At 41.1% G+C, this 22,156-nt stretch overlaps 1 protein-coding gene across 9 annotated transcripts in view; it reads right to left on the reverse strand.

Annotated features, from left to right (window-relative positions):
- MRS2 (magnesium transporter MRS2) overlaps nucleotides 1-22,156 on the reverse strand; it is a 58,576-nt gene that overhangs the window by 34,988 nt on the left and 1,432 nt on the right. For 7 of the 9 annotated variants that reach the window (XM_085893919.1, XM_085893923.1, XM_085893915.1 and 4 more), the window contains exons 3-5: nucleotides 16,286-16,322; nucleotides 8,056-8,168; nucleotides 1,679-1,855 (exon numbers count right to left, since the gene is read on the reverse strand). In XM_085893919.1, coding sequence (XP_085750045.1) covers nucleotides 1,679-1,855; nucleotides 8,056-8,168; nucleotides 16,286-16,322 — 327 coding nt within the window. Of the gene's footprint in view, nucleotides 1-1,678; nucleotides 1,856-8,055; nucleotides 8,169-14,113; nucleotides 14,148-16,285; nucleotides 16,323-22,156 lie in introns of all 9 variants that reach the window. The other 2 variants (XM_085893921.1, XM_085893917.1) reach the window with 2 other exon arrangements.

Below are 22,156 nucleotides of genomic sequence, written 5' to 3' on the forward strand. Positions count from 1 at the left end.
GAATACTTTCTGAATCCTCTGTACAAGTCGTGAACTCCATTAACAAGTAGAAAGTTCACAGAACACCTTCACCCCACGCAGTCTTGAGAAAAGGACATGGGAAGGATTTATTAAACTCTTGGTTTGCATTTCCAAGCACGATCTAATATATATATATATATATATATATATATATATATATATATATATATATATATATATATATATATATATATATATATATATATATATATATATATATATATATATATATATATATATATATATATATATATATACACACATTGCCTACGAGTTGCGATTTTGTCTGAATCTTGATAATCCCCTACGCTGAGAGTGTGAGCAGCAAAACTTGATTGGTCGAGATGGCGTAACATTTGGTCCAAGTACTGCTAAACAGGTTTTTGAAAGTGCCAAGAAAGCAATTTGTGTTCTTCAGTGTTCAAGTTTATAATTAAATTGAAATAAAATAAAAGCTTTCAAGGTTGGAGAAAAAAAAAAAAAAAAAAAAACTTCTGGAGTTTACCACTGATTATCAACCGTCTTTTACACCACCTTGTTTAACACGTTTAATTGGTGCCCGTTTGTGTCCTTTATGACGTCCCTAAAAACAGTAAGTTTCTTGTTTGGAATGATTTTCAATTTTGTTTGACTGCCAGGTCGGCAGACTGAGTATAAAATATTATCTCGCTCTTCTCTGCACATGCGCGATTGGGACGAGATTCTGTAGAATATGCCGAATTCAGAGCGAAAGTACCGCTAAACTGCATGTTCGAGTTCCGATTCTCCAGTGTTTAAAATATAAAATTAATTTGAAATGGTTGAAAACACATGGGTAGTAAAAAATGGTTTAACAAGACAATTCCAGAATGGTATCCTCAGTTTTTGAAAATAGTTTCTCAGAGCAGAGAAGATCGAGTTTGGTTGAGAAGGATCCCAGAACTAGTAAAATGACATCATTTTGATATTCCTTATCGTTGAAATTTCCTTCGTTGTCCCGACTGAATTTAACTTCAGAGGTGCTTTGAGAATGTATAAAACTGTTGATGCGATCGAATTGCTAAAAAGCTTGTTTAGCACGATGAGATAGGTGCCAACGCTGGATGTGACATCAGAGAAATGGTGGATACCTGTGGACTCGGGTCACCTTACTGAAAATCTGGCTTATAGATTTCATGATAATTCGTGCTATCAATTGTACAAACACAATTCGACCAGGACAATAAAGCACAATGAGCTTGTCTGCATTTGGTTATTTGTTAATCTCACCTAGGTTTTGGCCGGTATCGCTCAAATCTGGCAGGTAGGCATGCGTACTCAGCTCCAGGCTCATAAACCCTCCCCCCCCCACCCCATCCTGAGAGAGGGCGGGTGGGGAACTTCCAAATTAAGTTGGGGTCGTGATCCATTGGGGTGTTCATTACAAAAGATGAGCAAAGTTTTAGGATAGGAGAAGAGGGAGAGGCAAGACCATGAGGGAAAGGAAATGCACAAATGATCAAACATTTGCACACATGATATGTAGATGGCCCTGAACAGGGCTCTCCTAACATTTAATGGAAAAATCCTTCCAGAATGTTCTCAAACTTCCACTTCACCGCATGATGGGATCCCATGCTACTCCTCCAAACAAACTATAAAACTTACTCAAAACATATGAGGCTACTCCACATCTCACCTTGTGTTGTAAAATGGCTTCCAAGGCCCAAAACTCAAATGGCAGAGAGTAGGTAGCCAACTGGCCCTGCCCCAAGAGTTGAGGAATAAGCTCTCCTCTCAGCCAGGCCTCAATTCCTGGTCCAGCCCGGAAATCCAGCAGCAGGAGGTGGTCTGAGCTTAGTATGGCCTTTAGGTGCTGGCATGAGGGGGCATAGCATTGGGAAGAGGGTGGGGGGAGACAATTTTCTGATATGTATTGTCACCTGTACGAGTATAATTGCCAAGAAAATTCACCTGGAGACACATTTTTGCAGATACCTTGTATTGCAGAATTGGGATCAATAATAATAATAATAATAATAATAATAATAATAATAATAATTTAACGATACCTGTGAACGATGCTATCGGCTTCCAAGCAGTCCAAATCTGCCACCAACATGGAGCACCATTCGTATGTTTTTTGGGGGAAATAGAATCCAAATCAATCATCAGTAGGAAAAGTTATGTAAAGTATTGTGATGGTTTGGTGGATGTCACCTCTGGATAACGCCGTGAGGACGGCGAGTCTACAAGAGACCACGGTTGCTGTTTTTAACTCCAACTCTGGCTGGATATTCGGATATTCGTGCCCAAGTTCGGTTTACCATGCCGGTGAATTAAGCGAGACAAAGGGGGAACCATGCAAGAGGTAACGTAACATACCTTGGTCAGTTGGCTGAAGGATACCAACGTAACGAAATTGCATCTGAGATTGAACTTAGATAATGAATCCAAGCTGGCCAAATGCCTCAGCAGTCTTATGCCACCATCAGAACAGAGAGAAAAAATCAGAACTTCGTTTCTTAAATAAATGGCTTTTCGTGGCAGTAACAAAAATGCAAATATTTACAATAGTAAGCCAAACAAGTATTTACAAGTGGAGAAAACAACGGAACGACATAGATGTACAACAATTACAGCACGTATACATCCCCCCTTATCCCCTATGCGACAGACCCACCTTCGGAACCTTATCAATGGCTTAACACTTGACATTACACATGCCAGCATAATGAGTCTTATGTGGAAGGGAGAGATGGGTGATTGGCAAAGAATGATGTGATGAATGATTGGTGACGAAGATTAGCTGAGATAGGACGGACCACATGCACACCTTAACACTTGTTGACTCTGGATCCCACGTCCTGACCGAAAGCGGGACCCTCCACCCGCACTCCATTCCCTTCCTGCATTTTGCACAGCCGCAGCACTGGTGTTTCCCCGTGAGGCAGTGACGTCACTTGCGGCACATATTTAATGAGTCTCATGAGAGGATGTCCGGGCATCGTAGACGAGGCAGAGGGTCCAGCAACGGAGCTATCGGACATGGGAATGTAAAAGCGAACATCTACAAGGGAGAAGTGATAAGGAAGAAATCGAAAGGACGGAGATGGAAGACGCAGGAAAGAATGAATGACCAAGACGAATGGTGTGACGAGAAATGAACGGCAAAGCGTGAAGGAGAGTGAAAGAAAAAAAAAAATCACGAGCAAACAAAGCAAAGTGAAAGGAATGACAGAGAGAAGAATGCAAAGAGGGAAAGACAAGAGGACCTCGCACCTGTGCTATCAATAACAATTGAGCTCCCAACAGAGTTCGTAACCTTCTCAAGCTTTGAATCTCTCCGGTCCTCTCAATAATGTTACACCCCCCATCCCTTCACACCCTTCTCTCCCGGAGCGGCTCTACGGGCGTCGGGCAGCCTTATATGCAGCCTCAAATCCTCCCATGCTTCACTTCAACCCCCACCCCCCTCATCCATGGGAGGGGCTGCATTAAAGCTGGATCTTCACACGACCTCACACAAGGAAAGTAGACGCAGGAGGAGGCCATCCGGCCCATCATGCCTGCGCAACATCAAAACCATCTTCGGTAGGCGCTCAAGAAATGTGCCCGTAAACGGCCCTCAGGGCACTCGTGAAGAGAATCGGCTCACGAGCCTCTGGTTTTGGCGCAACCTTTTGTTACAGGCACTTGTGAAGCTGTTTGAAATGGTTTTGGGGGGCTACGCGGATAATGAGTTCGTAGGTGAGGAACACATGCTGCAGGTGGTTTATGGAAAGGATTGTGGAATGACGAAAAATGATATTTGAGATTTCTAACGACACAATCGCAACACAGATCTAGCAAAACAGACTTTAGACAGTTCAACGAAACAATGTAACTGAAATAACTGCTTCAATTATGGAGGATCTCTCTGGGTCTCATCAAAACCACAGCAGCATGTTAATTTTCATGGCACATTCAGCATCAGTAGGCCAAAGTACATATAGTAAGCCACTTCTTTTCTTAAATCTCAGTATTTTGTGATTTCGTAACATATTTGACCAATAGCGAGCTTCCAGAGTTTTTAAAGCAGAAGCTTCTAAACTTCAATACCGCCTCGGGGTGCTTAAGCTGTCTGCCAAATTCAATGACGATCCGTTTTATAGTTCTGGAGAAGATTTATTTTATGTTCGGAACAAAATTTAAGATGGCCACCAATAAAAGGCAAAATTTGAAAAACAAAATAAATTCAGATCAAGTTCCAAGGATGTGCTGTACACGTGCAGCGCAGAATGGCATAGCCAGCTGGAACAGTTTTTTGAAAAGTCATTGAACAAAATTTGGCAGAAGGCGATAGTTATTTCACAACTTGGTTTACACAGTTCTTCAGCTGAAATCTTGGGTCGGTAGGTCGAAATATAAATATAAATTCAATTTTTAGAAATTATATACTTTTATGATTTGTTTTCAGATGTTCCATGGAAAAAGACAAGGGTAGGTGGGGGAAAATAAATATAAATCCCAGACCAGGAGGATCTAAGAAGACATTGAAGATGGAAGACCATTCAAATGCAGGATGCCCATGTTCACTGTATCATCTGATGTGAAGAACAATAAATAAGGATTAAAACTTGTTTTTACAATATACTCCTGGCATGTTTTTCTTATAGAAACCTGTTGGATCATCAAACAAATGGAAACAACGTGTGGCCCTAAATGGAGTTCTTTCATCCCCTCTTCCTGTGCAGGCTGGAGTTCCTCAAGGTAGCGTTCTGGGCCCTGTTCTTTTTCTGGTTTTCATCAATGATCTCTCGGACTCTCTGGAAAATCCTCTATTTCTCTTTGCCGACGACTCAACCCTCTGCCGTACCATCTGTCATCCCTCAGACCGGCAAGCAGCAGCTTCTTCGCTCACTGCAGATCTGGATAAAATCACAAACTGGTCCAACACGTGGAACATGTCTTTCAATCCAGACAAATCTCACACTCTCACTATGTCTCTTCGAAAGGACCGTTTACAAAACCCCCCCATCCACTTTCTCAACAATCCTCTGGAAGAAGTCTTTTCTTTCAAGCTTCTGGGTCTCACTATCTGCCATGACCTTTCCTGGGAAAGTCACATTTCCAACCTTGCCTCAAAAGCCAGTCGCCGACTGGGAATCCTCCGCCGTGCAAAGTCCTTCCTCGGCCCTCTTGAGCTCCTGACCACTTACAAAGCTTTTGTCCGTAGCCTGATGGAGTACTGCTCTCCCTTCTGGGCTGGTGCTCCTGCCTCCCACCTTTCTCGACTTCACGCTGTCGAAACCAGGGCTTTTAAGATCATTGGCATCTCCCGCAATGAAGCTGAGTCTTTGGGCCTCTCACTCAATCACCGCAGGTTGGTCGGTGGTCTTTCTGTCTTCTACCGACTCCTCTCCAGCCTTGCCCCCTGCTCTCTCTGCGATTTGTCCCAACCACATTTCCACAGGGCGCTCAAGGTCCGCCAACAACCCCCTTCTGGTAAAACTACCAAAATCACGAATCACTGCTCATCTTCACTCTTTCATTCCTCTTTTTTCCCGCCTTTGGAATAAACTTCCTCACTCTATTCTTTCCCATTCTTCCCTTCAGGCTTTCAAAACAGCTGTTCACCACCACCTCTAATCTTCCCCCATCCAAATCCTCGATCTTTTCTACCCCCGATAATCCACCCAAGCCCACTTCCTTCAATTCTCCTGCTTTCCTTCCTGAAAGTCCCTTTAATGTCCATCTTCCCCTCGCCATGTTCCCCGTCCCATCCCCATCCCTCTCCCTTCCACAGTTCACCTGTGTCTGTTCCCCAATGTTTTGTCCCTTCCACTCCCGCCCCTCTTGTCTCATGCCTCCTTGCTGTGAGTTGTGTGTTAGCTCTCATACGAGCCTCGACCAAGGTATATAAAAAAAAAAAAAAAAAAAAAAAAAAAAAAAAACAATGCTGAGAAAAGTGCATGGATGCACGTGCACAACAGTGCATAGTGCTGGATAAGATTAAAAAAAAGTGTCTACTAGGAGTCAACACGCTAAAAACTGTCAATCAGAGCCATAACCAGCTTAGTTTTCAGTGGGCATCTGATCGTACCGTCTCCCCATCCCCATCAGCACATCAAAGGCTGATTTCTGGTCTATTGAAGGCTGAATATCAGCATCTCGCAGGGAAACTTTGACATACTTGGCACCGAAATCTTTCAATACGAACAGCGGTGTACAGCTTTCGACGGAAACAAAATCTGCACGATCGAGAGTAGCGTGCGAATCATCCCTGCTGCTGCACTGAATTGATGTAATAGTTCGGCCAGAATATTCAGTCAAGATGTTGCGTGATTAAATCACCAATACAGTCACTCGAATTTATACCGCTGACATACTTCTTAACAATTACTTTTGCTCCAGAAACCACAGTCAATCTGAACCACGCTGGCCACTGCTCAGACACCATGACCGAAGACGACTGCGCAGTTTGGTTAAAGGGGACTCGGCATTTTGGTGCGCACGAAATTATATTTTGAAAATAAATGCCGACATTTACATTTCGGGTTTTGAAACTTTTGCACCTTCGGTGGAAAATTTATAAATATAAAAGACTAAAAATGCGTCTTATATTTATATTTCATTTTCGGCAAATATACCGTTGGCAAATGTGTAAACCAAGTTATAAAATAGCTAAGGCCGAACTAGAATAATAATAGCCCAGGCAAAAACAATCGGCTTCCCGCCTGTCAGCTTGGAAGCCTAAAAATAAGACCTCGTGTCCTGAAGCTCACCTGGATCAGGAGCAACAGTCACTCAGACCCCGTTTGATGCTGAATTTTTTTTTTTTATGTCGTAAACAAACTTTGGTACATCACAGGTGATGAAGGTTGTGGTCAAGTTTCATCAAAACCGTATGGGTGGTCTGGAGGTCTAAAGGTCTGAAATTGTTTAAAGGGCCTTTAAGGTTGTAAAGGGTTGAATGTAATTCATGCACATACTCATGTTCTGTGCGGACAAACAGACAAAAGAAAAACTGACCCAAATGCAATACTCTCTCCTCTGGCAAAAGTAAGTATGTTCACACAAGGTAGCAAGCAGCACACCTACATTTCAAGGGTTGCAAACACTATGACATCAAGTGTGAGGCTGACAAATGTTACGAATAGAAATACAACACCTGGCCAATCGGAAATGACTAACTCTGTCAACACAAGCAATACTTATTCAGTAATGGAAGCCTCCATGTAGCTTAGGGCCAGTGCATACATGATATGTGAAGCTAAATCCAGTAAAATAAAAGAACCGATAGAGTTATTTGAGGGTGGTAATGAAAGGGATGATGATGAAACTGACGCCATCGACTGAGCCAGTTAGTATGTCTAATTAGCCTGCTATCTTAGTGGATTGCACCAATACTTAGTTATATGCTCCTGATCAAATTGATGCATTGATGTTATCCTATATTGGAGAGGGGAGCAAAATGAGCCGACCCATGCTAGTTCTTCTCCATAAAACATGGACAACCTCAGTAGTTAAGATTTTGAAGCTATGTTATGATATCGGAGTGATCCCCAATTTTCATTGCCCTCATATCAAGTCATGAAGCTACGAGTGCATGAAAATGAGCAAAATGCCAAACAGCGCCTTTTTAGACATGGGTGGTCAGCTTTGAGTCTCACCCCCAATTTTCAAGTTGCACCTCGATCATGAAACGAAAATCGGTTTCTAGTCACTTCTCAGCCTGCTGGACACGGCCGTGAGATAAACGCATCAATGCAGTTTGTAAATATTAAGGCTCGTTCCACCGCAAGGGCTGAGAAAAATCGGTATTGCGGTGCAAAATTTGACCACCGCATTGCAACTTGGATAGCCACTCATCCGAGTGCTTTAGAAGCGTGCCCTTTGGATATACTGAGCTTGAAAACAAACAATTTCACACTAAAATAGACTTCAAATACTGTGTTTGAAAACGATGAAGTTGGCCATCTTGGAAAATGGCGGCGTGTGCCATCCGTACTAACTCAAGAACATGCGATCAGGTGTTTTCACGATCTACGTGAAAACACCAAACAAAAGAGATGCGAGTGCACGTCGGCATACCTCCATTCGCATAAGCACACAGTTGTTGCGGCTGATGATACTGAAGAGATGCTGGAAACGTAGATCCCGTGGCTGGAGGCCTAGCTCTTGGCAGAGCTCAGATTTATTTCGCTCTGGCAGGGTATAAAGAGAAATACCCCCAGAATAATTTTCAAAAGGTTCACCTCATGACTTACACAGACAACACAGCTGGAACTACAATTTGTTTATTTTAATACTCACTGATATACCATTGTGATGCTGGTAAAATATATAACATTGCAACAACATTAGGTGGCAATGTATTATATTACATGGAACGGGGGGGGGGGGCTGGAGGGGGAGATGCAAAAATAAGATCGATCAAAGGAGGAAAAGTGATTGGGATAAGGAAGACATCTCCACAGGGCATAATGGAGGACTGAGAGCATGGCAAGAGGACAAAGAAAAGGAAAATGACAAAAGAGTTAATGGAATGAAAGAATAATTCTTGGCAGGATACACGTTTATCCCGATATTTTCAGTCTGAATGTTTCCACTGGGAAGGGGTGGAAGTGGGATGGTGATGGTTAGTGTAGAAGTTGCAGCCCACACACAACCACATTTTAGATGTTTAGATAGGAAGTCGTGGAACTTGATGTCAATGAATGCCTGAGAAATACATGACCACTTGCTATCAGGACCAGATGGAATGTTACAGTGTGTTGTGGATTTCAAAACATGAAAAATCGAATCATCGAGGGCATCCACAAACGTCGTGTTTTAGTCAGACTTTCTTTCACCACTCAGCGGACGGATGCATGGAAGAACGAAACCCAATCCACAAGCCCCAGTTTCATACCAAGTCCAACGAGGGCTAACAAGATCGGCAAACGCATTTTCGAGAAATAGTTCAGGACGTGTTCAACACCGGCATTTTTTTTTTTTTTTTACAACTAAAATGGCAATCATTGATCAGATCACACAGTGACGTGAGGTGCACGTGTATGCCATCATGTACTGTGCTTGTGCCAAGTTTGAACAAAATCGGACCATGCGTGTCCGAGAAATGGCTGTGGACTGACGCACGGAGGAGACCCAATCCATAAGCCCCCGTTTCAGACCAAGTCCAACGGGGACCAATAATACACAAGAAGTGGCAGGTTCAATGGCCGATTTGGTCAAATTAATTATACAAACAGCCCTATACATGAATCGGGGTCATTCTGATCCTATGTAGCAAGTCTGGATGTAATCAGCTCAGAATTGTAGGAGGAGTAACGTGACAAACAAGCAAGCACACACACACACACACACACACACACACACACACACACACACACACACACACACACACACACACACACACACACACACACACACACACACACACGTCCTTGAATTATAGTGAAGATATCCTCAATAAAATAAGTGTGCAAAACAAAATTTAGATTTGAATCATTCATCAAATTCCATTTCATCATCTTTTTTTTGGTAAGGCGCGTGAGGAACAGTAGATTACAAGACGGTGAGTGAGATGTGGAAGTGGAGGATGTCATTCCAGAAGATGAAGATCTCCCCAAAACTCCCCCTGCACTTCTCAAACCAATCCTGACTCTGCCAGACCACTCCTTGTCGCATCAGTGCTCTGAGAGAGACAGGCAGTCACTGATGGAAAGTAAAACTTACTAGAAGTTTGTATTTCATACCATTGTTTTAGGTTCTTACAACACGTCAGTAATGTAAACATTAACATTACCATATTTGAATGATTTTCATTTTATAAACCAAAAGAGGTTTATTTAAATATTTCAGGATAACAGCATATGCCCGGTGTTGGCTTAATGGTTAGGGTGGTGGGTTTGGGATCCAAGCATTCTGAGTTCAAATCCCACTCGGCTGTTCAATTAATACCAGGTAGGGTTAACTCGGCCTGTCATCCTTCCGAGGTCGGCCAAACGAGTGCCAGCTTGCTGGTATACCGTGTCGGAATGGTGACCCGTCCAGGATTGTGCCCAATAGCCAAGGCAGCACCAACACTCTGCATAGAGTATGGTCCCAATGGATGGATGGATCGTGATGGGTTCATTTACTCAAAGCTCCAGCCAACAATTTACAGTAAGCTCGTTTTATTAATCATCTGGTGTAATTTATGCCTAATATTGCTTTTGACATTTTCTGCATATTTACCCCTCAAGGTGAGAAGCCCTATGTGATTGGGGAGAGGCTGATGAGAAAGAAGTGGTTTATGAAATGGAATTGTTTGAGAAATCCACTCTGGGATATTACAGGCACTTCTTAAGAAAGTGAATGGCTTTACGGAGGAGGCCACGATGCCTTAAGGGCTAAACTTCCCATTTATAGATACATTTGAAGATTTTGAAGCATTGTAAACTCAACTGATTGATCCAGAGGTTCAAAGTAGATTGGTTAGTAGTGTTAATTTCTGTTCCTACTCATCCCTCACCCTCTGCAGGTTGTTTTTCCCCACCTAATTTGTATATATAGATGTGAGATAATGTGATGGGGTGGTGGATGCTCGTGTCATGGTGTGATCGGGACATGGCGGGACTCCCGTGGCCGCTTTCTTGAACCTTGACTCAAGCAAAATCGACAAACGGATTTTCAAAGACAAGAAACCACTGATTACAAACAGGTGAAACCTATTGCACTTATTAAGCTATTAAACAAATAATTTACTCCTGAAGTGATTTAGGGAAAAGATTTGAATTCTTATGTAACTGAGAATCATCTGATTTTTCCCTGTTGATCAAACTTGTTCACATTTTATCTACATTTTTTAACTTTATCACTTTGGAGTAGTTTGTGAAGACTCAATATATTAACTTTGATTTGAAAGCATCATGATACAAGCTCAGGTGGCATCAAAATGTGAAAACTTAGGAGGTGGGTGGGAAAATGAATACTTTTACAGGACAATGTATGTTTCTGTTTAAGGAAGCAATTGTAGAAATACATACACAAACTAGAAGGGTAATCAGTAGAGCAAATACCTCTGCCACATAATGCTTCATCCAATAGAACACATCAAGCCCAATACATTTTTGACATGACATATCATGCTATATATATATATCGTGTCAAACCATGTCAGCCCAATTTCTCTATGGCGAAGAATCACTTAAAAAAATAAATAACTATTGAATCCGCATCCGGATTCAGACCTTCACCAAAGTCGAATCAATTCGGCATGGTCACACACCCAACCTGTCCACCAAGTTTCGTACGAATCCGTCCACAACTTTTTGAGATATCGTGCTATATATCGTTTTCGGCCCTATCTCTCAATGATGAAGAATCACTTCAAAAATTCTAGTAGCTGAATGCGGATCCAGATAGTCACCAAAATCTAATCAGTTTGTCATTGTCACACACCAAACGTGTCCACAAAATTTCATCTGAATCCATCCACAACTTTTTGAGATATCCTGTACACAAACAGACAAACAAACAAGCCGGTAGGCGGACATGGGTAGTCAACTACCCAATAGAACCTGACGTGATGGGCCCGTTCGATGGGGAATGACCTGAGGATCAAGCACAAGAAAATTCATGATTCCAGCTTCAAGGGTTAATGCTGCAGATAGTTTTTTCTTTAAAGTACCCCCACATTTAGAGGTTTTTCGGCCGTTGCTAGTCAACGGTGGGGTCCATAGCCACGGTTCTTTCTCACACATAACTAGGACATACCATGAACCTGCCATACCAGTTTCATGTATATCTGACTCGTAGTCTCTGAGATATAACGAACTTCGTTTTTTTATTGTTTTCAACCAGGGTTCATTCAAAGTCTATCTTCTCCGACAGTTTTCATAGGATCCGGCTGGAAATTTTTGACAATATGGCTGAATGTACTGCCCACAGTCGCTTATGGCCCGATTTTTGATTTTCGAAAAAATTAATTTTTTATGATTTTTCAAAAATTTCAAAGTCCCGTTGCTAGGCAACGGTGGTGTCCATAGCAACGGTTCTCATTTGCACACAACTAGGTTATGGTATGAACCTACCAACCAAGTTTCATCGAAATCGTCATTGTATTAACGGAGCACTGGACCGAACAGAGGGACAGAAAGACAGACAGACAAACATATCGATTGAAAAGGTGATAAGGGTAGAACAAACTTCAAAAAAAAAATTTTGAAAGTTTTTTTTTTTTTTTTTCGACTAGATCGACTACACAAACAAGAAAAAGACGTCGTGCAGAGCACGATACTTGCAAAATCCAACCCTCTCTCCAAAGGTTGCCATGGATACATCAAATTGTCCATTTCAATTTTGATATCAAGATCTAAATTGACAACCTTAATCAAGGCTCAGGTGAATCGGATGAAAATTGATTATTTTTCAGATTGAAATTGATTTTAGAAGTTTCACCTTGAGTTGACCTTTGACCTTGAAAATAGTTGGTTTCCCAATTCAGTGATGTATTCTACAAATCCTGTTCAAATTTCAAGTGCATCAAATAAAAAAATGACGATTTTAGAAATTTGACCTCAAGATGACCTTTGACCTCAAAATCAATAGGCTTCTCAGTTGAGACTACCCCGACGACTTGGTGAAGTTTCGTGAAGATTGGTTTGGAATTGTGACCTGTAGGCGATTGACAAACAGACAGAATAACAAAATCGACCGACCAATCAATATACATGAAAAATCTTCAATTTTGCAAATAACAAACAAACAAACAAACAAACAAGACAGAAAGGGGTGAAAACATAACCTCGTTCACCTTCAGTGGTGGAGGTAAAGATTTTCTTCTGAAATATCCACATAAACACATTCTCATGATGGTTTACTCGTTTCACATACCATCGGCCCACATGGAATTTTCATCGCAAACACCACGTTTCGGCAAAATCATATTTTTGTATTTTTACAAAAGGAGAACCTTGTCATTTTTAATATTGATTTTCAGCTGATCCCAGAGATCAGGTAAATCGAATGTTTTAAGTGGGGAATATGGTGGACACATACCAGGTAGATAGTGCACAAGTACTGCTTGGTGGTGGCGAGGTGGATATTTTGTTAAATCAACATGTACGACAGATACACTTGTGTTACAGAAGATAAACTCACTAAATTATAGTTAAGTGTTCTGTGCTTTAAAAAATGTATTCTTGTGCCGGTAGTATCAAGTGGATATGGTGTGGATTGGTGGTGGTGTCTCAGGCGCGCCGTCACGCGCTGGAGGATTTATTTATTTATTGGGCATGGGGGCAGTGTGCGTTGAATGTACCGCTACTTGTTACGTTTCTTTTTCAGGTACATGTACTTGAGGATCTTGGGGGAATAAACATAGATGAGTGTACAAGACGCACGATACACTTTATTATGTCCAACAGCTTTTCGTTGAAATTGAACCTTTGTGGGCGAAACAAGAAGGTCTTCGGCAATACCAACACATTTGAAGGCGTTTACAGTAAATGCTGTTTCAAGGTTATTTTCTTTAGTTAGTGTTTGTTGCAAAACAAACAAAAAAAAACGTTTTCTTGTTTCAAACAAATAACAGAGGTGCTCACAGATTAGATCATAATGTCACGAATAAGAAAGACTTGGTGTCTGATTCTAAGTCCTCATAAATTAGGACAGAAATACAAATAAACTATTTCAATGAGGAATTTGAAAAATTGCGTTTGCATATAGTATCGATAACTTTGTTCTCTTTTCTTTTTGGAATTTCGGGTCAATAAAAAAGAAATACACAAACTTGGGAGAGTGCGCAAAGAAGGATGGAAAAAAAAAATCTCTCTCTTAGTGGATAATTAGAGGATGAGACCGAAATGGCAACAGAGTTGGTTTGGCCACCTTGTTAGATTAAAGGTGAACACCTGTAAAAAAAAAATCTTCAAAATCGCTCAACCGAATGAAGTGAAACTTGGTACATATGATCGAGTACCCCTATATATACTGTACGTCAACGATGATGTCATAAGTCACGTGATTTGAAATTGCTTCGTATCGGACAAGGGCAACTTGGGCCCTGCATCACTGCTCATAGTTTTAATTTTTACTATTACTAGCAGAGTACCCGCCCTATGGACGATCATGTTCCAAGTATGCAACACATTCTGATGCATACCTTTATTTGGGTGGTGCATTGGCAACTGACAGCCCTGTGGAGGCAACAACAAAAAAACCCATGAAGTTATGTGCACAAAGTAAAAACATACCTACTGCTTACAATTTAAAACACCTCACTGAACTGGAAAATATGGGAGCGGCAATATTGTCCTGTAAATGGTGGAGACTTGTAATACTCTCCCCCACCTAGAGGCGGCGCTACACGATACACATTTACAGAGAATTTGTGCCGCCCTCCCCCTCCCCCACTAAGACCACTGGTTAAAAATAAAAAAAAAATAAAAAACGCTCCATACATTAATTGGGATCACACTGATTCTATGTAGCAAGTCTGGATGTAATCGGCCCAGAACTGTAGGAGTCGCATGACAAACAAAACACACAAACACCGGTCCGTGAATAATCGTAAGGTCACCATCTGATTATAATTCACTTTGGACGTTACACAAACATTCACTCCTTTATTTGGTATTTAAGTCAGCTATTGTCACTACCGATGGTTTTAAGCAAATCATTTTTCAAGGGATTTTGTTTTGGATAAAACAAAAAGTTCCACATATTTATGACCTGGATCACTGAATAATACTGTGTGGTGCAATTCATGAGTTGTTAATTGGATGATTTTGCTGTACTATTTTATCACATCATAAACATTTGAAAGAAAGCCAAAAATAATTAAAAATTTGATCTTTCACATATAGAGTGAACTGCACACCTATCATCATACTTCCAATCATCATCAAAGTCATGCAATTCATCATCACAGCTGACATCAAATCCTGCTTTTTTTGTTGATCTCTGATCACAAATTTTGGCTCAGACCTGGTCACCACCTTGGACATTCTGCGTCTGCTCTCCCAACTTTGGATGGAGGCCCTCAATGTCAGACATGAGATCAGAGCCATCTCTCTGGACAAATCTCAAGCATTTGACACAGTCTGTCATCCTGCCTTGCTCTCCAAACTCTCTTCCTATGGCATCCAGGGTCAATTCCACACATGGCTGACTCACTTCCTCCACTCTCATAGCCAAAGTATGGCTCTCAACGAGATCCTCTCATCTCACCCTGTCAAGATTGGAGTGCCTCCAAGCCAGTGTTTTGGGCTCTGTCTTATTCCTAATCTTCACAAATGATTTCTCTGGAAAATCCTCGATCTCTCTGCTGACGATTCCACCCTCTGCCGTACAAACCCTCATCCTTCATAAAGGCAGGCAACTGCCTCTTCCCTCTCTGCAAACCTTGACAGAATCACAAGCTGTTCTAACCTAGAATACGTCTTTCAATCTGGATCCATCTCACACACTCACCTCATCTTTCTGGAAGAACTGTCTTGCAAACCCTCCAAACTACTTTCTTAACAGTCATCTTCAAGAAGTTCAGTTACTCAAACTTTTGGGCCTCACCATCAGCCACGATCCCTCTTGCACAAGCCACATTTCCAAGCTGGCCTCCAAAGCCGGTCGCCGACTGGGCATCCTCCGGCATGCAAAGTCCTTCCTTGGCACACATGAGCTCCTGACCATGTACAAAGCTTTCATCTACAGCTTGATGGAGTACTGCTCTCCTCAATGGGGTGATTCCCCTGCCTCACACCTTGCCGTCCTTGATGCCATGTAATCCAAGGCCTTCAAGATCATTGGAATCTTTTGCAGTGAGGCTAAGTCTTTGGGCCTGACACTTCCTCGTCGCAGACAGATCGGTGGTCTCTCTTTGTCTTTATCCACCTTTTTCTGGACTTGCACCTTCTACTCTTTCAGTACTCTCCCACCCCTCAGCCCACATGAAACCCATATTTAGCCCACGTGCAACTGGGAAATAACCCATATAATGCCCATGCAGAACCCACATGAAACCAATATTCAGTCCATGTGGGTAGCCCAGTTGGGTCCTATGTAGGCCCCATGGACAAATTTACCTGGGGCCTACATGGCCAGCCCACTTGGGACCCACATATAGGACCCAGCTGGATCCCACCTTCCAATGCTGGCTGGGTATTGATGCCTCGCCCTGTCTGCGAGACCACAGGATGACAGTTTGTAACAGGGCTGACATTCAAACCCACGCTAGATGGCTCAGAGGTGAGTGTGTGTACCTTGAGGTCATCCGGTCAGCCCTGGTTCAAGATAGTGGGCCTAAAATACGTTTGGATTGTTGTCATCAAATACGTACCATAATAAGAGACGTGGCCATTGCTAGCAATCTTCATCTGAAAAAAAAAAAAATTGTGTTATTTGAAGTTTGAGGTAGTTTTAGTCCAAGTCACTGTCCGCAATGAACAACTCGTAGCTTGGAGAATACATCCTCAAATACAATAAGGCACAAGTATTGTAATCACTTTTGAGTAAGCCACAGGCCAGAAACTTTGACCACAGAGTGGTCTTCATCTGAGATGATGCACACATCAGTCGTTAAGACTCATCTCCAAAGATGAGATTAGAAGAGCGGACTATACTAGCAGGGTATGCTTACACATTGTAAGCAATGATGATATGTGCTTCCCCATTGTCTTGGGTTGCTGACCTGCCTTTGTTTTTTTTCCCCATTTATTTATTTTCATTGATTTATATTTTTATTTGTGGACACTTTCTGATGGTTCTGTGATTTTTTTTTCCTGCTGCATCAGCTTCAATGTCCGTCGCAACATAAAATTAGCATGCCTCTCCATTGTCTCGGATCACTCACCTGCTTTTCTTTTTTTTTTTTCAATTATTCATTTTCATTTATTTATATTTTAAATTATAGATGTTTTCTGCTGGTTGTGATTTTTTTTTCCCCCAATGTATCAGCTTCGATGTCCATCGGCACACAAGATTTCAGCTTTCTATATCACCCGGAAGGCACCGATCTTTAATATCAGTCAGTGAGTCAGTGAGTTTGTTTTGTTTCACCTGCATTTGTTTTTTTTTTTTTGTCTGCATCAGTTGCTCACTTACATTTGTTTTCTTTTCTTCATTTATTTATATTTATATTTGCAGACACTTTCCGATGGTTCTGTGATTTTTTTTCCTGGTGTATCAGCTTTGATGTCCGTCGGCACACACAATTACCGTGTTTCGCCATTGTCTCGGGTCACTCAACTGCATTTTCTTCCATTTATTTATATTTTAAATTGCAGTTGTCTGCCGATTCTGTGATTTTTCACAGTGTATCAGCTTCGATGTCCATCGGCACACAAAATTTCAACTTTCTATAACACCCGGAAGGTACCGATCTGTAATAGTTGGTCAATGAGTCGGTGATTATAAAGAGATTTATATATTAGATATGTATACGAGCAGGGTGTGCTTACAAATTGTGTAAGCATATGAACTGTGATTCCCCATTGTCTCAGATCACTCACCTGCATTTGATTTTTCATTTATTTATATTTTTATTCAATCTGCTTTTTCAGGTCTTGGATGTTTGCTGGTTGTGTTGCAAAACCTTGCACTTAAGAAAACTCCACAAGAAGATATCGCACGCGGTGAGGTCTGGCGAATGAGGGGGCCAGCGCATATTGGACGCGACCCATCATCCGGTTTGGGAAAAGTCTTATTGAGCCACTCGAGGACCTGGAGACCACAGTGGGCACATGTGATTTCTTCTTGGAGCACTTTCTTACTGGAGTGAGTGGGGTGGAATCCAAACCAATGGGGAGAGATCAAGCGGTTTGAAAAGAGGAGAATTGACCCTGCTTGTAATTGAAGTAAACTTACTAGTTTGTGAAAGTTAAGATTTCATATATCTTCTCTTCAATGGAAATCAAGTTATTGCTGATAATGCCTCTCTATTACCTTACTTACGTGGATGAAAAAGTACAGGAAACGTCCTAAATTCGTACCTGTATTTATCAGGTATCTCCCGCTAAAAGGAAAGTTCGTCGAGCGAAAGTTCGCTACAACAAATAGTTTCGTTTCGGGAGATTCGTTGCTCAACGAAGGTCTTCATTCGCTACAACGAGGAGCCGTCCCCACACCACAAGAATGTGTGGTGATTGCGGAAAATTCAATTTTTCCCGCCGATTAACTTTTCAAAACGCTTGCGAGTTAATTTTTCAGAATGCTTGGGAATACATAATTAAATTTTCAGAACCTTGGGAATAACTAACCTTTCAGAACACTTGTGAATGATGAACTTTTCAGAACGCTTGGGAATATGTAATTATTTTTTCACAATGCTTGCGAAAAATTAACTTTTCAGAACTTCACTTGCGAATAATAGCTTTTCAGAACATCTGTGAATAATTAACCTTTCATAATGCTTGTGAATATAAATTTAACTTTTCAGAAACTTGCAAATAATTAACTTTTCAGAATTAAAAACTGCATGAAGGATCATGGGGTTTCTCCAACCGCAGCCTTCTTATCAGAAAATTTGGGCTTAAGGTTGTTTTGGTGAATGTTACAACTAAATTGGTTCGCGGGCGCCAACAGTGACCACTATTTTCATTGTGTCTGTGCGTCTGTCTGTCTGTGACTCTCTCCAGAGCATAGCTCCGTGACGTTTGATGCGATCTTGATGAAACTTGGACACAAGCTAGATATCATGGTCTGGTTGTGTCTTTTTGTACGAGGGGCGTCCCACGCCCACTTGAACTTTTTATTTATTTTTCTCAATTTTTTCCTCGCAATTTCATAGAAGCTGTGCGTAATGTCCATAAGTACAACATATAAAAAAATCCGATTTAATTTAGTCAATTTTGACGGAAGAGATAGGTTTTTACGGTAGGGCTTCCTCAAAAGCTTCCACTAACTCAATTGTACCTTTTGTGGCATTGTTCAATAATGCCCGCGAACCATAGTCACCTCCCGGCTTGTTTTCTTTATTATTATAATACTGTCTTTATTATGACATAAAAATATTATGTCACTTGTATCGATACAACTACACATCTTCAGTACAAGTTAGAACATGTATTGAACAAATTAACACATTTTAATATGCACATAGGAGGTTCTGAACAGACAAACACATTCGAGATCTCTCAAATAAAAATGGAGAATCTTAGTCTTTATATAGTCTTCAGTAAGACAGTTTTTTATCATCTCTGGCACTGGCACCAGTTTGTCTGGTCTTGACATTTTCCAGGTGAAGCTTATCTTCAGTCTTTTGGACAGTTTCTGTTTGAATGGTTGGAACACATATTCAAATCCAGACATATTAATCCTCTTCTAATACAAAAAAAAAAACGCACAGAATGCTAGAATGACGTCAAATGCCAAGTCTAATGGTCATTAAAACAAGTTTCCATCCTATGTAGGTTAAAAAAAAAAAGTCAGTCTACTTCTTCAAAACTGGGAAGATATATTATCTTGAAGCGACTAGAGCTTAGCGAATACACCTCGACACAGTCTTAAATTCACATTGCAACTTATGTCTTTTATGAAAAATTCCTTCAGATAGCTTTAAAATGATTGCCAATTCTTCTTATATTCAACTTGCTGGCAAAGTTCAACCTGTTTACACTTTTAATATACAGGTGATCTTTCCATACAAAGGAGAAATATAATTACGTGAATTTCAAATGGATACATACTTTAAAAAAGAATCATCATATTTGAGTGCATTTAATTTCAGGTTTAATATCAAGTTTTAATTATCATCAATTTATTTATTTTATCACCCCTAAACCTGTAATGATAAAAATGTATCTACATTTGCAACTAAAACCATCGTTATAGCAAGCATATGGCTTTGCTGGTAGACCGAAAAATTAGGGTTAGGAAACGAAGTGCAATTTTCTCAAAATAAAAAATGGAAAACGATCTTCTGCAAATGAAGGTTCGCAATACGAAGGGTTATAAAGATATGTAACCCCCTTGGGAAGCGGGGGATACCTGTACTGAACTTGGTTATTTACCAGGCATGTTATAAACTTGTCTGGCTCTGTAATTTATTTCAAAAATAAGTGGCTGCAGAGAAAAACATGAAAGTTCTGTGTGGAACAAACAAACAGACATACAAATAAACAAACAAACAGGCCCAAACGCAATACCCTCTCTGAATCCTTTGGCGAGCGTAACTGGTACCTAACTCTTAAGCTGTTGTAAATACCACATAAACTTAAATTTGGGTAAACTAATGTGCTGAATTCACCACTTTTAAGAGCATCTCTCCTAACAATTTAGGTAGTAGCTTGTAGACAGCAACTGCTCAGGGTGGTACTACCATTCTGACTTGGGAGCATTAAGGTGGTGCCCAGAACCATCTTACACTCTCCGTATCAGGGTTGCTGGTTTTACTTTCTGTCTCACTCAAACTAAAGCTACCGGGCAGGCTTTAATATCTCTTTCTTGCAAACATCACACACTTTTCTTACTCACTTTACATTCTCTCTTTTATTTCTCTTTATTTAAGGCCTGGCCTCGATGAGGACTATCTAGTCCATGACTGGAGTCTTCAACATAAAAACACACATATTGGCTTGCTCACATGTCTGTGTGGAGGAAGTAAAACTCACAAACGTTTCATTACAACGAAGGGTCAGTGAAATGTTTCTCTTACAAGATATAAATCCATAGAATTCAGTGCTTCATGAAGAACATTCCCATGTTTTGACCAACACTTTGATCATCATCCTCATTATGGCCATATTCTAACAACTGGATAGTTTGCCATTACCCTCCCAACAGTCAGTCTGGGCAGGTATTTGGCATTTGTCCACGGTGCTGACAATAACTCGCATCCTCGTCATTGAAAGACAACATGGGATCTTGAAATTTCACAAAAAAAAAATGCAAGCTGATGGTTTTCCAGCTTACGTTGCATCAGAGTGATGGCAAACTCATCAATACAAAACAGCCTGTGAAACAGCAATCTGATAGTTTTTATGATTGGATCGAGAATCAAACGCAGACCATAGAGCTTGGAATCAAGTGTGCTATCTGTGTGCCATCCAATCACACCACACTCTAGGACAGCGTTTCTCGACCTTTTTAACCTTGTGGAACCCTTGAAATAGTTTTCATGTCTCAGGGAACCCCTGCATAACAATTATTATATACCATTATTAATATCCCGGCAGATTCACACTGCCTTTCCTTTGCTCGCTCGCCTGGAAGCCCACTGGCTCCTCCCTTCAGTTTCACTTCTCCTTTTCGGCCCTCGCTCGCCTCAAAGCCGACTGCTGACTCACACACAGCCAGCCCTATTCAGCCAATTGCGCCACACCGGCGCTCAGTTTCACCACCGTCTTCCCGGCGCTCCTGCAGTCTTTTCCTTCACTCGCTCGCCTCAAAACCGACTGGATCCTCCCTTCAGTTTCACTTCCCTCTCTAGGCCACTCCCCCTCAGTGCTGGGTGGGGACTATTGTCTGGAGAGAGGAAGGAAGAAGAAGAACCTCTCGGTCCACCACCAATGTACCAACGATGAACAGCCTCTTACACCTCCCGACACATGTAGCGTCCATTTACCGAACAACCTGGCTAAACATGCATTTAAAGGGGGATCTGGGCTAATCCTATATTTAAGAACACACTAAGGTCCATTTCCGCAACAATATATATATATATATATATATATATATATATATATATATATATATATATATATATATATATATATGATCAAGAGGTAGAGACATCAAAAGAGCTTCTCTATACCTGTGCTTCTGTGATGGACTCCCTGCTCCTCATGTTTATCATCATCAATTGACCCAAATCTCAAAGGAAAGAAGAAGTATACTTTTTGTCTTTGCAATTTGTAACTCGTGAGAGTGTCGTTCAAACATTACCTGGAATATTGTTTAATTAAGTCATTAAGCTTCCATGTACGAGTACATTTGTAATGAGAACAGCACCCGGCAGAGAGCATACCTCCGCCAGGCTGAAGTCTCCTGACAAATCGCACACTCTCACGATGTCTCTCCAAAAGGACAGTCTGGAAACCACCACTCAATCAACTTTCTCAACAATCCTCTTCAAGAAGTTCTTTCATTCAAACTTTTGGGTCTCACTATCTGCCATGATCGTTCCTGGGAAAGCCACATTTACAAGCTCGCCTCCAAGCCAGTTGCAGTCTGGGAATCTTCCATCGTGAAAAGTCCTTGACACACCTGAACT

This window comes from Eptatretus burgeri, chromosome 9 (genome assembly GCF_056783735.1).
Source record: "Eptatretus burgeri isolate ZD-2024b chromosome 9, Ebu_testis_v1, whole genome shotgun sequence".
NCBI classification, from domain to species: domain Eukaryota; kingdom Metazoa; phylum Chordata; class Myxini; order Myxiniformes; family Myxinidae; genus Eptatretus; species Eptatretus burgeri.